General features: G+C 33.5%; 2 protein-coding genes across 2 annotated transcripts; both read right to left on the bottom strand.

Annotated features, from left to right (window-relative positions):
• Positions 1–5,229: 5,229 nt before the first annotated feature.
• Positions 5,230–8,121, bottom strand: LOC123196169 (receptor-like protein 33). The gene has a single exon (XM_044610112.1). It carries the CDS (start codon positions 8,119–8,121, stop codon positions 5,230–5,232), a length of 2,892 nt encoding a protein of 963 aa, XP_044466047.1.
• An 8,883-nt stretch (positions 8,122–17,004) lies between these two features.
• On the bottom strand, positions 17,005–19,770 carry LOC123196086 (receptor-like protein 33). Its single transcript, XM_044610000.1, has one exon. It carries the CDS (start codon positions 19,768–19,770, stop codon positions 17,005–17,007), a length of 2,766 nt encoding a protein of 921 aa, XP_044465935.1.
• Between the last annotated feature and the right edge of the window lie 240 nt (positions 19,771–20,010).

Genomic DNA, 20,010 nt, shown 5'->3' with positions numbered 1-20,010 from the left:
CTCGTGGAATAGATCTATTGAGTTGGTTGTATGAGAGATTCAACAATAAAAAAAATATTTGACTTATCAACTAAATATGAATATCTCTTGAAAGTTTGTTGAAAAAGAGGTCTAATAACTCAAGAATAGTCAAATTTTCAAGGGATGAAAGAATACAACCTGATAGATTATTGTGAGAAAAATTGAGCAGATGAAGCACTTGAAGTTTTCCAATCATTTCAGGAATCTTACCATGAAAGTTATTTTTTGAAAAACCAACGGTTGCGAAAATAGAATTACCTTTCTCTAGTTCAATCTTATGACCTTTCAATGTTACTACAACAGAATCTTGATAATAACCTTAACCTATATATTGCAACTTTCTCTCAGCTTCACTAACATCCTTCATCGCTTAAAGATTTTTGAAATACTAAGCTGGCAATGGACCACCAAATTTGTTGTTTGAAATGTCAAATACTTTCAACTTAGGAAAACAATGCTTCGTCTCTAAGCAATCTGATATAGAACTGTAAAATTTATTTGAATGAAGTATAAGAACTTGCAATTTAGGAAGACTTTGTAGCCAATATGGGAAGGGATCAATTACCTTATTGTGGCCGATATCTAGAACTTCAAGCATCATACAATTGACCAAGGATCGTGGGATTGGCCCTTCCAATTCATTCTTGTTGAAGTTGAAAGTCTTCAATGGGTTGTGCTTTGCAAAGCTTCTTGGAATGGTGCCACTGAATTTATTTTTCCTTAAATCCAACACATGAAGATTGCTAAAGTTTCCCATGCATTTTGGAATGTTGCCATTGAAGCTATTATTAGAAAGATCTAGAATTGTTATGGAACTCAAATTGCAGATCAAAGGTGGTATCTCCCCAATCAATTTGTTGTTTGACAATAATAAGACTATCGAGGAAGGTGGTGGAATTGGGAGTGATCGTTGGAACTTGTTTGAAAGAAGGTCTAGAACATCAAGATTCTTCCACGAAAGTTGTTTTATGTAGGTCAAATAGTTGTGTGAAAGATTTAGATAAGCTAAGTATCCCTTCCAATGCCTCATATCCAATTAGATATTTGACCACTGATTTTATTTTTAGAGAGATCTAATCATTTTAATTAACTTAAACCTTTTAAGATACCTAGGAATTCACTTAAATTACAACCAGATAACATCAAAGTCCAAACTTGTGAAAATGATAAGTTGGCCTTGAATGCATTGTTAATTGATAGATTATTATGAGAAAGATCAAGCAAAACAAGGTCTTTTAGCTTTGAGAATAAGTGAAGCGCAACAATTCCACTAAAATTGTTTAAAGAAAGTGAGAGAGAAGCCAAATTCAGCTGTTCAAAGACTGAACTTTAAATAGAGTCATTCAGTTATCCAATGCAATGTCTACCAAAGATTTACTTTGAAATTGATTAATATGGCCAATTAATTCGTTATCACTAACTTCCAAACCTTCCAAAAGTTGTAGATCAAATATCCAAGATGGTGTAGTAGCATTGAGATTGTTGAGAGCTAAATCAGTATAAACTAAATTTTGAAGGGCATTGACATAAGATGGAGTTGGCCCAATGAGTTGATTACCTGCAAGTATAAATGAGAAAGTTGTGCTAATTAAAAAAATAAAGGAATGGAAATGAGTTGATTACCTGTGTAACAAAATCCCACCATTTTGATTGGATTTTGGGTGATTTTTGTGCTGAAAAACCATCGAGAAGGGAGAGAGTATCGATGGTGGGGTTGATGATGCACCAGAGTAAATCACTGAATGGTCGTTAGAAAGAGATAATGAATTTTTTGAGGTATAAGTGTAATTTTTTGAACTTTAAGAGAGTTGTTATTAACCTTAAAGTATGAAAATCCTAGATGGTAGAGTGAAAATTTAATTTTTTAAAATTAAGCTAAGAGAGAAATTGTTAGTTTTTAAAACTAAAGTGGAAAAATGAGATATATATATATATATATATATATATATATATATATATATATATATATATATATATATATATATATATAATAAAATAAAATCTCTAAATGATGTTTTTACCCTTAATAATAATAACAAAATTTAATAAATATATGAGTATTTGAGTTTTCAAAACTTAACAGGTTAGAGTTTGGGATTGCATTAACCCTTGCTAGGAATAAGTATTTTGGCCTTTCTGTTTACACCTGTTTTTTCTCTTTCGATTAAACCGTCTTATTCTTCCATTTTTCTGCCAACATTTTCTTTTCTTAGATCTACCATATTAACATCTATTTCACTCTCAAAATTTCTTTTTATCAAATTTTCAAAATACAATGTTATATAAATGTATTATTTTTTTAATCAAAATACAAGGATTAAAAGAGATTAAAAAGGAAGCACAAGAAGAGTTAGAATCAAGAAACATTAAATTAAATTTTACATTGTTTGAGCAACACATAATAAGACTTGTGATAGGTTTAAGAAGATGGTTGTCAGAAATATATTGAATTTACAAGTGTAGAGATTGAAATTTATATTACACAAAACCATACCACTCACTTATATTATATTTATTAGATGTGATACTCTATTTCTTTTTTTATTTGAGTCTCTAATACTCTCACTTAAGTGTAATTGTCTAGATTGTTGGTATATTGTCACTTATATCTAAGAACAATTTAAACTGTTAGATCTATTATTTAATTTGTGCTCTGATACTATGTGAGTAAATCATTGAACTAGCAGAAAATCATCAAACACAAATTACGCATGAAAGGTTCATAGAGAAAAATAAGAAAGATTCTAGCAACGATTGTGAGAGATTTCATTTAAAAAAATAATACGAAACCCTAACTATAACGCATTTTTTATATGTTTGTGGAACAATAACAAAGAGGCCCTCTTAATAGTCTTGAAATGAAGCTCTGTCCTTCTAGTTTTATATGCAGCAGTCTATAAAAAACAGAGGTAGACAAAATTTGAAAGGATTGATGGCATCTGACTACTGAATTTGTTATATTGGAAGCTCAAATAACGAAGTTATGTAAGGTTTTCAAGTTATTTGTAACTAATTCCACTAGAGTGCAATTCTCTATATGCAATTCCCTCTAGGACAAGAGATTGCTGATCGAATTTGGCAATAGTTCTGACAAGCTTATGTTACAGGCATCCAGAGACTTGACTGTGCTACTCCAATTAACTTTGGAATAATTAACTATCAAGTTAAAGTTATCTATTAACGTAAGGATCTATAGATTTGGTGAGCGAAAGACGCTAGTTGGGAAGTTCCCTTTCAATTTACAATAACAAAGACTTTGAAGTAAGATATAAAGATAGATTTGTTCAATGAACTATGTACAATGGTAGATATGTCTACATTGATGAAAGCAAGGTTTTTCAACACAGTCAAATTTTGAACTAGCCATTTAAATACAAGTCTCTGAATTCTTATTAAAATACTCTAAATCTTTGAGTAGACATAAATAGTTGTTAAGGGATAATAATAAGTGCATGAAATATCTAGTGGAACTAAATTAAATAAATGAGAGATTTCAAATAAAATAACATCACGAAATTTTGAGGTGAAGAGATTAAGATATATTAAGTTGATCAATCAACCAAAGCAGAGACTTTTGAGAGAGATTGAGATCATTGAAAGCTAGATTGAGTTTTACAATTGAGAAAGGAAAAAGAGTCTACCATTGGAAGAATTGTTCCTGTAAAACCCACTATAACTAAGGCCGAGGCCAATTACATCACTAGTCTCAATATCACATAAGATCCCATCCAATGAGCAACAATCAGTGTCTTCTTTCCAAGACATCAGTTTTGAAGCTAATTCCTCCCATTTGAAAGAAGTGTTTTTGAAGGAAAACAGTTGTTTGAATTGGAGTAAAGCAAAACCTGTGTTACAAAGACAAATTATTTCAGAAGTTTGAGAATGAAAGAGCAAAAATAGGTAGAATAGAAGTTGATATGGCCATGTTAGACAACCCATCTTTGGCTATGATAATGTCACCATAACAGATGAAGATTTATAATAGGAAATAACAATGGTGGGTTACAATATGATATGGCCATGTCAAGTAATTAAAATGTGCAACACATTGGCCATCATTATTAGCATTTTGGTTTCCATACATAAAATGTTGAGATCTCTTAGCCACTGTGAAAATATTTTACATTTATTTGACGTTATGCTCTTTCCACTTAATCTTGTCTCATGCAGCGGATTACAGTACGAATTTTGGGTAGTGAGTCAGTTATAAAACCAAGTCTTATATAGTCATATACTAGTGAGAACCATTCCATTAGAGTCTTGGTCATGCACTGCCTAATGGAGAAGAAGCTGGAAATCACTGTATTGCTGCTGGAAGTCACATTTTTAGTTATAATCTCTCCAGTATGTAGGTCTTATATTAGCATTTTCATCTTTTCCTGTAATAATGACATTTTCGCCTTTTTCTTGATTTTGTTCTAGAATGTAACAAAATTTAAAAATAACGCATCGTTTGAGTGAGAAATAATCGTTCTCCCTAATGCTTGAGCACTGCCTTGAAGAAAATGTCAATTCTTAATGAGATTTTAGAATCAGCTAATAAATCTCCATCCCCATTATAATGAAAATAAAATTAAATGATTTTTTAATGGGGTTTAGCCCAACAATCAGAAACGTAAGTCCGTGATATGTTTGTTGTTAATTAGTTTCAGAAAGACTTTGTAGCCAGTATGGGAAGATATTAATTACCCCGTTGTTGTCGATATGTAGTATCTGAAGCATTAAAGGACTGTCATTTGCAAAGCTACCTGGAATAGCGCCACAGAGTTAAAAAACTGCTGGAGATGAATCTTGCATATGTTTTACCATGAGTCGAAAAATGGATTAACGTGTTGGATTCGAATGATGAATCGAAAAGAAATGATATTTTTGATAACTCAGTTACGATCTATTTAATTATTTGTGTAAGAGGTGTTAAAGTGAACACAAACAGTTCATTAAAATACTGCTGAAGCTATATCTAAATTGGCATGTGATATTGTGAAAATAACCTTCCATATTAACTGATGTAATTTCTGTAGTGTAGAAATACAGGGCAACATTCATGAGGCAGAGGGTGCAAGTTCATGATATCAGACCTTCAACATGTATGAAACTGGCATTCAACAAGATAAGATATTGAAGCATACATTCTAGCTGCTAATTATAACTACAAATTTTATCAGAAATGCTATGATAAGACTGTCTAAGGACTCCAAGATTCCTTCACTAGTTCAAAACAATACTTGGCCTGTAGAACATGAAACCACTATTCTCTTCTTCCTCAACGTCTCGCATTCGGCCTCCTCCTCTTTCTACGGTTTCTCCTTCAACTATCCTTACAAGCAACTGAGGCTTTCCTGTTGAAAATACAAGATATCCCATGAACAGTCCAATCACCATTCCAGACGCATAGCCTATCAACACCACTTTCCAACCGAATCCATTTGTAGACTCTGCATTATCTTCTATTTCTGACCGCGGTTGTAGTGTTCCATCACTTTTGCATTCTTTTGACAAAGGGAATCCACACAATCCCGTGTTTCCGGCGTATGACGTATTTGGAAAGGTATCAAAATGCGGTGCCCGTGGAATGGGCCCTGTGAGTTGGTTTTGAGACAAGTCTAGCACTTGAAGAAAGTCTAAATTTGCCAACTGCCATGGAATTTTTCCACCAAGCTTGTTGAAAGAGAGGTCTAAAGACTCAAGAGCATTCAAATTTCCAAGTGATGATGGAATGCAACCTGTTAAATTGTTTGAAGAAAGATTGAGGTGTATAAGTGAATAAAGCTCTCCAATTACTTCTGGAATCTCTTCACAGAAGTTATTATTTGAAAAATCAATAGCAGTGAAAGCCACGAATATTCTCATAAATCCAAACAGATGCCCTTTCATTGTTACTGTAATGGAATCTTGATAATAACTTTCACCAATATATTGTAACTTCGTCCCAACTTCACCAACATCCTTCATGGCTTGAAGATTTTTGAAATACGAGGCTGGCAATGGACCACCAAATTTGTTCTTTGAGAGGTCAAGTACTTTCAACTTTGGAAAACAATGATTCATTTCTGAGCAACCTCGTACAGAACCATAAAATTTATTTGAATGAAGTACAAGAACTTGCAATTCAGGGAGACTTTGTAGCCAATATGGGAAGGTATCAATTACCTTGTTGTTGCCAATATCTAGAACTTCAAGCATCGTACAATTGACCAAAGATCGTGGGATTGGCCCTTCCAATTCATTCTCATTCAAGTTGAGGGTCCTCAATAGACTGCCTTTTGCAAAGCTTCCTGGAATTGTGCCACTGAGTTTATTTTTCCTCAAATCCAACACATGAAGATAGCTAAAGTTTCCCATGCATATTGGAATGTTGCCACTGAAGCTATTGTTAGAAAGATCTAGAATTTCCAGGACACTCTTATTGCAAATCAAATCTGGTATCTCTCCTGACAATTTGTTGTTGGACAAAAATAAGACTGTCAAGGAAGACGGTGGAATTGGAAGTGATCCTTGGAGCTTGTTTGAATTAAGGTCTAGAATAAAAAGATTCTCCAATGGAAGCTTTTCTATGTTGGTCAAGTAGTTGAAGGAAAGATTTAGATAGGCTAAAGTATCCATTCCAATTTCCCACATCCAATTAGGTATTTGACCACTGATTTTATTTTCAGAGAGATCTAAATACCTTAATTGATTAAAACTTCTTAGTATATCTGGGAATTCACTCAAGTTGCAACCAGATAACTTCAAATAATCAAGTTGTGGAAAGGATGAACTGGCTTTGAATGTAGTGTTAATTGATAAACTATTATGAGAAAGATCAAGCAAAAGAAGGTTTTTAAGCTTTGAAAATAAGTGAAGCTTTACAATTCCACTAAAATTGTTTGAAGAAAGTGTGAGCACGGTTAAATTCACTTGTTCAAATATTGAAGTTGAAATAGAGCCAGTTAGTGCATTACCATCCAAATAAAGGTTTTTCAAAGATTTACTTTGAAATTGATCAATATGACCCGTTAATTGGTTTTCACTAAGGTCTAGACTTTCCAATAATGGTAGAGTGAATAACCAAGATGGTATAGTGTCATTCAAGTTGTTGCTATTCAAACGAATATCAACTAACTTTTGAAGGGCATTGACATGAGAAGAAATGGGACCAGTGAGTTGATTACTTGACAAGTCTAAACTAGAAAGTTGTGTTAAGTTGACAAAAAATTCTGGAAATTGACCAATAAAATTATTGAATGACAGATCTAAAAGACAAAGTTGGACCAAATTTGACAAGAATGATGGTATTTGACCACTGAATTTGTTATACCCGAGACTCAAATAACTAAGTTGTGTAAGGTTTCCAAATGATGTGGGAATTGATCCCATCAGAGTGCAATTCTCAAGATAGAATTCCCTCAAGGACAAGAGGTTGCCTATTGAATTAGGTAACTGTTTTGAAAAGTTAATGTCAGTGACATCCAGAGACTTGAGTGGACTACTCCAATTAACTTTGGGAAAACTACCTGTTAAGTTGAAGTTACCTCTTAACCTAAGAATTTGTAGATTTGGTAGGCGAAAGATTTGAGTTGGAAAGTTCCCTTGCAATATAGAGTAACAAAGACTTAGAGAAGTCAAAGATGAAGATAGATTCATCAATGAATTAGGTATGATGGTAGACATGTCTACATAGTTTAGAGCAAGGGTTTTTAACATAGTCAGATTTTGAACTATCCTTTCAAAAACAGGTCTTTCAATACTCAATGGAACATTCAAATAGTAGGAACGATAAATGATTGGGTAGACATCAAGTACACTTGAGATGTCTAGTGAAACCAAATTAGACAAATGTGAGATTTCAGATGGAATAGAACCATTAAAGTTTGAGGCAGAGAGATTAAGATGTGTCAAGCTGATCAATTGACCAAAATTAGAGGAAATTTGAGAGTAATCGAAATCATTGAAAGCTAGATTGAGTTTTTGCAATTGAGGAAGGAAAAAAACACTACTATTAGAAGGGATGTTTCCGTAAAGCCCGCTACAACTAAGGTCGAGATCAATCACATGACCCGTTACCTTATCACATGTGACTCCATCCCAAGAGCAGCAATCATTATCCTCTTTCCAAGACATCATTTTTTGAGAAAAAGGAACCTCTTTATATATACATTCTTCAGAAGAAGTGTATTGGAAGGAAAATAGTTGCTTGAATTGGAGTAAAGCAAAACTATCATGATGAGAACAAAGTGTTGCAGATGTTTGTGAGTGGAAGAACAAAAAGTGGAGGAAGAGAAGTTGATAAGACCATGTTAGAGAACCCATGTTTTCTCTATGATGAAATCACAAGAACAGATATGGGACTATAAATAGGAAAGAAAAATGGTTGGTCCTATAACAGACTGTATGAAATTTGACTAGTGAGTCGGTGTCATTCACAAGTGAGAACCACTCCATTAAAGTCTTGGTCAAGCAGTACAGTATTCTCCTTTCTCACACTGATTGTCAAATTTTTGAACTAGAGAAAGAAGCTGGAAATCACTGCATTGCTCAAATTCCCTTTCCTGCTCGCAAATTCACATTGGTAACCGATCATCATAGCCACAAAGTTCTTCATTCTACTAGTGAACTTATATAGCAGGACTGAACCCAATAATGTATGTTGACATCATGCATAAATTTTTTTGCAACTTTTGGGACTCAAGTCCCAACCATTGGAAAGGCACAAACCACACCACCAGACCAAAACTTGCCAATACACATGTTACGTGTGTTACCTTGTCAAATTATATTTTAATTAAATGGAGACAAGATTATTTTTAAATATTATTTTAATATTTATTTAAATAGTAATCTGATCCGATTATCGGTTGACCCGAACCAACCCTTCAACTGTATCAATGCTCGGTTCGGGTGTAAAAATATTAGTCACTACTGCTATAACAAGAGAGAAACCAAGACTCATTCGATTGCACATTTTTTTAACGGAATGATTTATACATATTAAAGATTCATGCATAAGAAGCAAAAAACTTAAATAGGACAAGTAATTTCAGCAAGGGCATTTTATAGAGCAGAACAAAACATCCGGAGATCCATTCTTAGCTTGTCACCACAGCCCAAAAATTGTTGGATAACATAGAAAAGAAACAACAAAGGCAAAAGCTTGAGGCGTAATTATGAATTATTAAGGGGAATTTCCTGGGAGCAGGAATTGTAAAATTAAAAAAAAAAGTTAAATATATGTAAACCTAACTCAGCAGAAGACAATAAAGAAGATGATTTTTCACACCAAAAAACAAGTTGGAATAAACAGAGTGCCACTGAAGAGATTCGAACTCCCAATTTTTCGTTACAGAGGTGACTACATTAACCACCATGTTACAGAGGCTGTTCTTCTTTGGTATTAAGTATAATGTTAACCCAAATAAAAAGGTGCTATTGAAGGTAACATTGCCCATAAATCAGCCATCATACCCACAAAATTACAATCATCTTGAGGGTTTGCTTTGTTGTCTAATTTGTGGGCAATGTTACGCACCTAATATTAACCGTTGGATCACGTCCTCCATATGTGATGGAATGATTAAATACCCTGCGATGTGGTAACATTAATGGGGTACTATAATAGATCTTGAGATACAATCTGTCTCAAGGTATGAACTATAATCTTATATTAACTTTACTGTCTTGTCATCCTTCTCTAATAAAAAAATAATAAAAGTTCTAGTAACGCAAATCAGGTCGGCTAGTCCGACCAATAACTAGGTTGAAGACAGCTGAATTAAGGTGGAACATGTGTTGACTTAAATTTAACTTAAATAGATGATAAACTTCTTGAGCTCGTCGAGTGGAACTCCAATCTCCACAATTGGAAAAGCATGAGCCACACCACCAAGTAACGTTTGCCAATATGCATGGTATATGTGCATCATCAAGCCAAATTAGATTTCGATTAAATATAATTTAGATTTTATATTTAATAATTATTTATATAAAATTATCTTAAATATTATTTTAATGCTAATTTAATTAGTAATTTGGTCTAACACATGTTCAGAGTAGTGATATAAAAATAATTACTGAGTCTTAAGAGTATGTTTTTTGCTCAAAATATATATTCATCTTTTGCGTCAGTCTTGGTCTTCTTATCCGATATAAATCTTAATGTTCACGTATGTTGAAAATTATGGGTTCTGTTCTTAGGTTCATGCAATGAAGAACGAGTTACATGACTTCCGCAATAATTTAAATAAAAGTCTTCGTCAATTAACTAGAAACAATAATGTCTTCAGCACAGACAAACGTAAAGTTCTTCTGTTATGCAGTGAAGATTGGGCCATGATGGGTCCTTCAATAATTTATTTAGCACAAAGTCTTTGGTTTACTAATTGAAAAACACTGATGTGCATATCTCTATTCTCACGTTCTCATTGATATACAATTATAATCTTTTACATCTCTTGTTAGAATCCCACGTTGACTGGATATATAAGTATGAGGAAAACTTTACTATTTGAGCTAACTTTTAACATAGGAGAGATTGTGATAGAAAATCTCACCCCGTCATTGATCTGTAGCATATGGTTTTTACTACAGATCCATGCAAGAAACAGGGAGAGGTTGATGAGCTAGAAGGCTTTTTTTTTAACTCTGAAAATCATTCAATGGTTCATTAAAATTACTTTGTAAAATACTCAGTAACATGTATTGCTGCGATTACTTGAACTTTTTATTGGATACTTAGACATCATATATGTTGAAGTCCAAGAACAATAGCGTATAATGTACCGATTCTAACTCTTCCACAGGGGCTTCGTCAAACATCAACATATGAAAAGGAAAAAGGAAACTGATGAGTAAATTACATATGGGATGTTGTTGGTAGTTTTTCGAGCTTATAGTAGTCAAGATGGGTTTCCAAACTCGATAAATTCATATATTTGATAAATTCTTAAGATAATACATGATAAAATGTTGAGCCCTATGGACTACAGGTGTTTGCCTAGATTGTCAATTTGATGGAATACAATTTAAATTTGATAGGTTAATTCAATTTTTTATTTGCCCATGAAAAATAAAATATCACTTTTTCCAAATTACATTCAATTATCTTTTTGTCCAAGTGGTAACTATCACGTCCATGAGCCAGACGTAACACGTCTTCTGCTTCAGTCTTCGTCTTCTTATGCCAAGACAAACTTAAGGTTTACATTGGTAGGGTCATGCAGTGAGGAATGGGCTAACATCACTTGAATAATTTAATTATAAGTCTTTCTCTTCTAACTTGTACAAAAAGCTAACAAACTTAAGGTTTACGTTGGTAGAGTCATGCAGTGAGGAATGGGCTAACATCACTTGAATAATTTAATTATAAGTCTTTCTCTTCTAACTTGTACAAAAAGCTGACAAACTTAAGGTTTACGTTGGTAGGGTCATGCAGTGAGGAATGGGCTAACATCACTTGAATAATTTAATTATAAGTCGTTCTCTTTTAACTTGTAGAAAAAGCTAACAAACTTAAGGTTTACGTTGATAGGGTCATGCAGTGAGGAATGGGCTAACATCACTTGACTAATTTAATTATAAGTCTTTCTCTTCTAACTTGTAGAAAAAACTGTGAGTTAGGCTGATTTCAGGATGATGACCTGTGAGACTCACCGTGTGAACATGATATCAATTTTCTGGTCAGCATGTCGATTTTCTTTGGCAAAGATAAACTTAAACGTGTCTTGACTGCTATTAATTAATATAGTTTGTTCATGGGTTCGTGCAGTGAAAAATGGGCAAGAAGACTCCTTCGATGATTTAATTTAGCACAAAGTCCTAGTCTATTAATTGAAAACAACCATGTGTATATCTCCAATCTTACCTTCTTAGTGACATACAATTTTAATATATTATATAGTATATGTTTTATATTTATATTTATATTAATCTTATTTAAACAGAATCCAGTTATAATCAAGGTTTTTATATATATAGAGAAAATTCAATTACTCATAAATCAATTTGACAATTATAAATTAGAAAAGAAATTAATATATAAAGATCGATTCAAGAAACATGGACATGTTAAATAGCTTGAGAGTTATTAAGTTATTAAGACGTATTTTAGATTGTAAAACAAAGAAGCAAAATGAAGCATATTATAAATTTTCTAGTCAGGCAAGAAGAAATATCTAATATAAACCACCTAAAAGTAATAACCCTTCTTGAGATTTTAATATTTTAAACATAATATCATTGATTATGAATTACTATTAGGATTTTAAATTTTTATTCAAGATCTAATATACTTTAACTTTCCAACCGAAGCCATTTTTGGATTCTGTATCGTCTTCTAATTTGAACGGTTGTTGTAGTGTCCAATTTTTTTTTCCCACTTAATAATTATGTGAAATACAAGTGATTCATTTTATACTCTTTAATTGCTTCTCCCTGCATTGTATGAAACAGGGACTTCTGTTACACGAGAAGGAGATTATGCTTTGATTTACTTATGCAAGATGAGGATCCTAAATTACATGTGGTAGCTTCTCATGCTCTCTCGCAGCAGATACTGCTATCCCAAGCATTCAAACTCTTTGAAATCTGAAAAAATGAACATTAAAGGAAAATGTAAGATTTTGACAAAAGAGTAACCACGACCCAACAATAGAATTGAACTTACTAATTTCTTCTTCCCCTGTATCTTCTATTCAACCTTCTCAGTATTATTGCTTGCACTCGTTCAACCATTCATACAAACCATTGTGGTTTCCTTGTTGTAAATACAATATATCCCATAGAAATGCCTAATACAAGACCACATCCGTAACCGATCAACCTGATTGTCCAGTTGAGCCAGGTCGAATCATTATCTTCATCTTGGAAGATTGTGGTATAGGTGACTATGGCTCATTATTTGCAGCTAATGGCCGTCCACATGGCCCAGAGTTTCCAATATAGGAATCATTTTGAAATGTGTCAAATTGTTTTCCCCGTGGAATAGATCTATTAAGTTGATTGTATGAGAGATTCTACAATAAAAGAAATAATTGACTTATCAACTAAATAGGAATATCTCTTGAAAGTTTGTTGAAAAAGAGGTCTAATGACTCAAGAATAGTCAAATTTTCAAAGGATGAAAGAATACAACCTAATAGATTATTGTGAGAAAAATTGAGAAGATGAAGCACTTGAAGTTTTCCAATCATTTCAGGAATCTCACCATGAAAGTTATTTTTTGAAAAATCAATGGTTGTGAAAATAGAATTACATTTCTCTAGTTCAATCTTATGACATTTCAATGTTACTACAATAGAATCTTGATAATAACCTTAACCCATATATTGCAACTTTCTCTCAACTTCACTAACATCCTTCATCACTTGAAGATTTGTGAAATACCAAGCGGGCAATGGACCACCAAATTTGTTGTTTGAAATGTCAAATATTTTCAACTTAGGAAAACAATGCTTCGTCTCTAAGCAATCTGATATAGAACCATAAAATTTATTTGAATGAAGTATAAGAACTTGCAATTCAGGAAGACTTTGTAGCTAATATCAGAAGGGATCAATTACCTTACTGCAGCCGATATCTAGAACTTCAAGCATCGTACAATTGACCAAGGATTGTGGGATTGGCCCTTCCAATTCATTCTTGTTGAAGTTGAAAGTCTTCAATGGGTTGTGCTTTGCAAAGCTTCTTGGAATGGTGCCACTGAATTTATTTTTTCTTAAATCCAACACATGAAGATTGCTAAAGTTTCCCATGCATTTTGGAATGTTGCCATTGAAGCTATTATTAGAAAGATCTAGAATTGTTATGGTACTCAAATTGCAGATCAAAGGTGGTATCTCTCCAATCAATTTGTTGTTTGACAATAATAAGACTATCGAGGAAGGTGGTGGAATTGGGAGTGATCGTTGGAACTTGTTTGAAAGAAGGTCTAGAACATCAAGATTCTTCCACGAAAGTTGTTTTATGTAGGTCAAATAGTTGTGCGAAAGATTTAGATAGGACAAAGTATCCCTTCCAATGTCTCATGTCCAATTAGATATTTGACCACTGATTTTATTTTATTTTCAAAAAGATCTAATCATTTTAATTAACTTAAACCTTTTAAGATACCTAAGAATTCACTCAAATTACAACCAGATAACATCAAAGTCCAAACTTGTGAAAATGATAAGTTGGCCTTGAATGCATTGTTAATTGATAGATTATTATGAGAAAGATCAAGCAAAACAAGGTCTTTTAGCTTTGAGAATAAGTGAAGCGCAACAATTCCACTAAAATTGTTTAAAGAAAGTGAGAGAGAAGCCAAATTCAGCTGTTCAAAGACTGAACTTGAAATAGAGTCATTCAGTTTATTATTATCCAATGCAATGTCTACCAAAGATTTACTTTGAAATTGATTAATATGGCTAATTAATTCGTTATCACTAACTTCCAAACCTTCCAAAAATTGTAGATCAAATATCCAAGATGGTGTAGTAGCATTGAGATTGTTGAGAGCTAAATCAATATAAACTAAATTTTGAAGGGCATTGACATAAGATGGAGTTGGCCCAATGAGTTGATTACCTGCAAGTATAAATGAGAAAGTTGAGCTAATTAAAAAAAAAAAGGAATGGAAATTGACCACTAAAATTATTGAATGAAAGATCTAAAAAACAGAGGTAGACAAAATTTGAAAGGATTGATGGCATCTGACTACTGAATTTGTTATATTGGAAGCTCAAATAACGAAGTTATGTAAGGTTTTCAAGTTATTTGTAACTAATTCCACTAGAGTGCAATTCTCTATATGCAATTCCCTCAAGGACAAGAGATTGCTGATCAAATTTGGCAATAGTTCTGACAAGCTTATGTTAGAGGCATCCAGAGACTTGACTGTGCTACTCCAATTAACTTTGGAATAATTAACTATCAAGTTAAAGTTATCTATTAACGTAAGGATCTATAGATTTGGTGAGCGAAAGACGCTAGTTGGGAAGTTCCCTTGCAATTTACAATAACAAAGACTTTGAAGTAAGATATAAAGATAGATTTGTTCAATGAACTATGTACAATGGTAGATATGTCTACATTGATGAAAGCAAGGTTTTTCAACACAGTCAAATTTTGAACTAGCCATTTAAATACAAGTCTCTGAATTCTTATTAAAATACTCTAAATCTTTGAGTAGACATAAATAGTTGTTAAGGGATAATAATAAGTGCATGAAATATCTAGTGGAACTAAATTAAATAAATGAGAGATTTCAAATAAAATAACATCACGAAATTTTGAGGTGAAGAGATTAAGATATATTAAGTTGATCAATCAACCAAAGCAGAGACTTTTGAGAGAGATTGAGATCATTGAAAGCTAGATTGAGTTTTACAATTGAGAAAGGAAAAAGAGTCTACCATTGGAAGAATTGTTCCTGTAAAACCCACTATAACTAAGGCCGAGGCCAATTACATCACTAGTCTCAATATCACATAAGATCCCATCCAATGAGCAACAATCAGTGTCTTCTTTCCAAGACATCAGTTTTGAAGCTAATTCCTCCCATTTGAAAGAAGTGTTTTTGAAGGAAAACAGTTGTTTGAATTGGAGTAAAGCAAAACCTGTGTTACAAGGACAAATTATTTCAGAAGTTTGAGAATGAAAGAGTAAAAATAGGTAGAATAGAAGTTGATATGGCCATGTTAGACAACCCATCTTTGGCTATGATAATGTCACCATAACAGATGAAGATTTATAATAGGAAATAACAATGGTGGGTTACAATATGATATGGCCATGTCAAGTAATTAAAATGTGCAACACATTGGCCATTATTATTAGCATTTTGGTTTCCATACATAAAATGTTGAGATCTCTTAGCCACTGTGAAAATATTTTACATTTATTTGATGTTATGCTATTTCCACTTAATCTTGTCTCATGCAGCGGATTACAGTACGAATTTTGAGTAGTGAATCAGTTATAAAACCAAGTCTTATATAGTCATATACTAGTGGGAACCATTCCATTAGAGTCTTGGTCATGCACTGCCTAATGGAGAAGAAGCTCGAAATCACTGTATTGCTGCTGGAAGTCACATTTTTTGTTATAATCTCTCCAGTATGTAAGTCTTATATTAGCATTTTCATCTTTTCCTGTAATAATGACATTTTCGCCTTTTTCTTGATTTTGTTCTAGAATGTAACAAAATTTAAAAATAACGCATCGTTTGAGTGAGAAATAATCGTTCTCCCTAATGCTTGAGCACTGCCTTGAAGAAAATGTCAATTCTTAATGAGATTTTAGAATCAGCTAATAAATCTCCATCCCCATTATAATGAAAATAAAATTAAATGATTTTTTAATGGGGTTTAGCCCAACAATCAGAAACGTAAGTCCGTGATATGTTGTTAATTAGTTTCAGAAAGACTTTGTACCCAGTATGGGAAGATATCAATTACCTCGTTGTTGTCGATATGTAGTATCTGAAGCATTAAAGGACTGTCATTTGCAAAGCTTCCTGGAATAGCGCCACAGAGTTAAAAAACTGCTGGAGATGAATCTTGCATATGTTTTACCATGAGTCGAAAAATGGATTAACGTGTTGGATTCGAATGATGAATCGAAAAGAAATGATATTTTTGATAACTCAGTTACGATCTATTTAATTATTTGTGTAAGAGGTGTTAAAGTGAACACAAACAGTTCATTAAAATACTGCTGAAGCTATATCTAAATTGGCATGTGATATTGTGAAAATAACCTTCCATATTAACTGATGTAATTTCTGTAGTGTAGAAATACAGGGCAACATTCATGAGGCAGAGGGTGCAAGTTCATGATATCAGACCTTCAACATGTATGAAACTGGCATTCAACAAGATAAGATATTGAAGCATACATTCTAGCTGCTAATTATAACTACAAATTTTATCAGAAATGCTATGATAAGACTGTCTAAGGACTCCAAGATTCCTTCACTAGTTCAAAACAATACTTGGCCTGTAGAACATGAAACCACTATTCTCTTCTTCCTCAACGTCTCGCATTCGGCCTCCTCCTCTTTCTACGGTCTTCTCCTTCAACTATCCTTACAAGCAACTGAGGCTTTCCTGTTGAAAATACAAGATATCCCATGAACAGTCCAATCACCATTCCAGACGCATAGCCTATCAACACCACTTTCCAACCGAATCCATTTGTAGACTCTGCATTATCTTCTATTTCTGACCGCGGTTGTAGTGTTCCATCACTTTTGCATTCTTTTGACAAAGGGAATCCACACAATCCCGTGTTTCCGGCGTATGACGTATTTGGAAAGGTATCAAAATGCGGTGCCCGTGGAATGGGCCCTGTGAGTTGGTTTTGAGACAAGTCTAGCACTTGAAGAAAGTCTAAATTTGCCAACTGCCATGGAATTTTTCCACCAAGCTTGTTGAAAGAGAGGTCTAAAGACTCAAGAGCATTCAAATTTCCAAGTGATGATGGAATGCAACCTGTTAAATTGTTTGAAGAAAGATTGAGGTGTATAAGTGAATAAAGCTCTCCAATTACTTCTGGAATCTCTTCACAGAAGTTATTATTTGAAAAATCAATGGCAGTGAAAGCCACGAATATTCTCATAAATCCAAACAGATGCCCTTTCATTGTTACTGTAATGGAATCTTGATAATAACTTTCACCAATATATTGTAACTCCCTCCCAACTTCACCAACATCCTTCATGACTTGAAGATTTTTGAAATACGAGGCTGGCAATGGACCACCAAATTTGTTCTTTGAGAGGTCAAGTACTTTCAACTTTGGAAAACAATGATTCATTTCTGACCAACCTCGTACAGAACCATAAAATCTATTTGAATGAAGTACAAGAACTTGCAATTCAGGGAGACTTTGTAGCCAATATGGGAAGGTATCAATTACCTTGTTGTTGCCAATATCTAGAACTTCAAGCATCGTACAATTGACCAAAGATCGTGGGATTGGCCCTTCCAATTCATTCTCATTCAAGTTGAGAGTCCTCAATAGACTGCCTTTTGCAAAACTTCCTGGAATTGTGCCACTGAGTTTATTTTTCCTCAAATCCAACACATGAAGATAGCTAAAGTTTCCCATGCATATTGGAATGTTGCCACTGAAGGTATTGTTAGAAAGATCTAGAATTTCCAGGGCACTCTTATTGCAAATCAAATCTGGTATCTCTCCTGACAATTTGTTGTTTGACAAAAATAAGACTCTCAAGGAAGACGGTGGAATTGGAAGTGATCCTCGGAGCTTGTTTGAATTAAGGTCTAGAATAAAAAGATTCTCCAATGGAAGCTTTTCTATGTTGGTCAAGTAGTTGAAGGAAAGATTTAGATAGGCTAAAGTATCCATTCCAATTTCCCACATCCAATTAGGTATTTGACCACTGATTTTATTTTCAGAGAGATCTAAATACCTTAATTGATTAAAGCTTCTTAGTGTATCTGGGAATTCACTCAAGTTGCAACCAGATAACATCAAATAAAGAAGTTGTGAAAATGATGAACTGGCTTTGAATGTAGTGTTAATTGATATACTATTGTGAGAAAGATCAAGCAAAAGAAGGTTTTTAAGCTTTGAAAATAAGTGAAGCTTTACAATTCCACTAAAATTGTTTGAAGAAAGTGTGAGAATGGTTAAATTCACTTGTTCAAATATTGAAGTTGAAATAGAGCCAGTTAGTGCATTACCATCCAAATAAAGGTGTTCCAAGGATTTACTTTGAAATTGATCAATATGACCCGTTAACTGGTTTTCACGAATGTCTAGGCTTTCCAGTAATGGTAGAGTGAATAACCAAGATGGTATAGTGCCATTCAAGTTGTTCCATTGTAATCTAATATCAACTAACTTTTGAAGGACATTGACATGAGAAGGAATTGGGCCACTGAGTTGGTTACTTGACAAGCGCAAATGAGAAAGTTGCGTTAAGTTGAAAAAAAAGAATGGAAATTGACCACTAAAACTATTGAATGAAAGATCTAAAAAACTAAGTTGTGTAAGGTTTCCAAATGATGTGGGAATTGATCCCATCAGAGTGCAATTCTCGAGATACAATTCCCTCAAGGACAAGAGGTTGCCTATTGAATTAGGTAATTGTTTCGAAAAGCTAATGTCAGTGACATCCAGAGACTTGAGTGGACTACTCCAATTGACTTTGGGAAAACTACCTGTCAAGTTGAAGTTACCTCTTAATCTAAGAATTTGTAGATTTGGTAGGTGAAAGATTTGAGTTGGAAAGTTCCCTTGCAATATAGAATAACAAAGACTTAGAGAAGTCAAAGATGAAGACAGATTCATCAATGAATTAGGTATGATGGTAGACATGTCTACATAGTTTAGAGCAAGGGTTTTTAACATAGTCAGATTGTGAACTAGCCTTTCAAAAACAGGTCTTTCAATACTCAATGGAACATTCAAATAGTAGGAACTATAAATGACTGGGTACACATCAAATGCACTTGAGATGTCTAGTGAAACCAAATTAGACAAATGTGAGATTTCAGATGGAATAGAACCATTAAAGTTTGAGGCAGAGAGATTCAGATGTGTCAAGCTGATCAATTGACCAAAATTAGAGGAAATTTGAGAGTAATAGAAATCATTGAAAACTAGATTGAGTTTTTGCAATTGAGGAAGGAAAAAGACACTACTATTAGAAGGGATGTTTCCGTAAAGCCAGCTACAACTAAGGTCGAGATCAATCACATGACCCGTTACCTTATCACATGTGACTCCATCCCAAGAACAGCAATCACTATCCTCTTTCCAAGACATCATTTTTGGAGAAGAAGGAACCTCATTATATATACATTCTTCAGAAGAAGTGTATCGGAAGGAAAATAGTTGCTTGAATTGGAGTAAAGCAAAACTATCATGATGAGAACAAAGTGTTGCAGATGTTTGTGAGTGGAAGAACAAAAAGTGGAGGAAGAGAAGTTGGTAAGACCATGTTAGAGAACCCATGTTTTCTCTATGATGAAATCACACGAACAGATATGGGACTATAAATAGGAA

Source organism: Mangifera indica, chromosome 1 (genome assembly GCF_011075055.1).
Source record: "Mangifera indica cultivar Alphonso chromosome 1, CATAS_Mindica_2.1, whole genome shotgun sequence".
NCBI lineage: Eukaryota > Viridiplantae > Streptophyta > Magnoliopsida > Sapindales > Anacardiaceae > Mangifera > Mangifera indica.
This window is presented reverse-complemented; position numbering and strand designations above follow the sequence as displayed.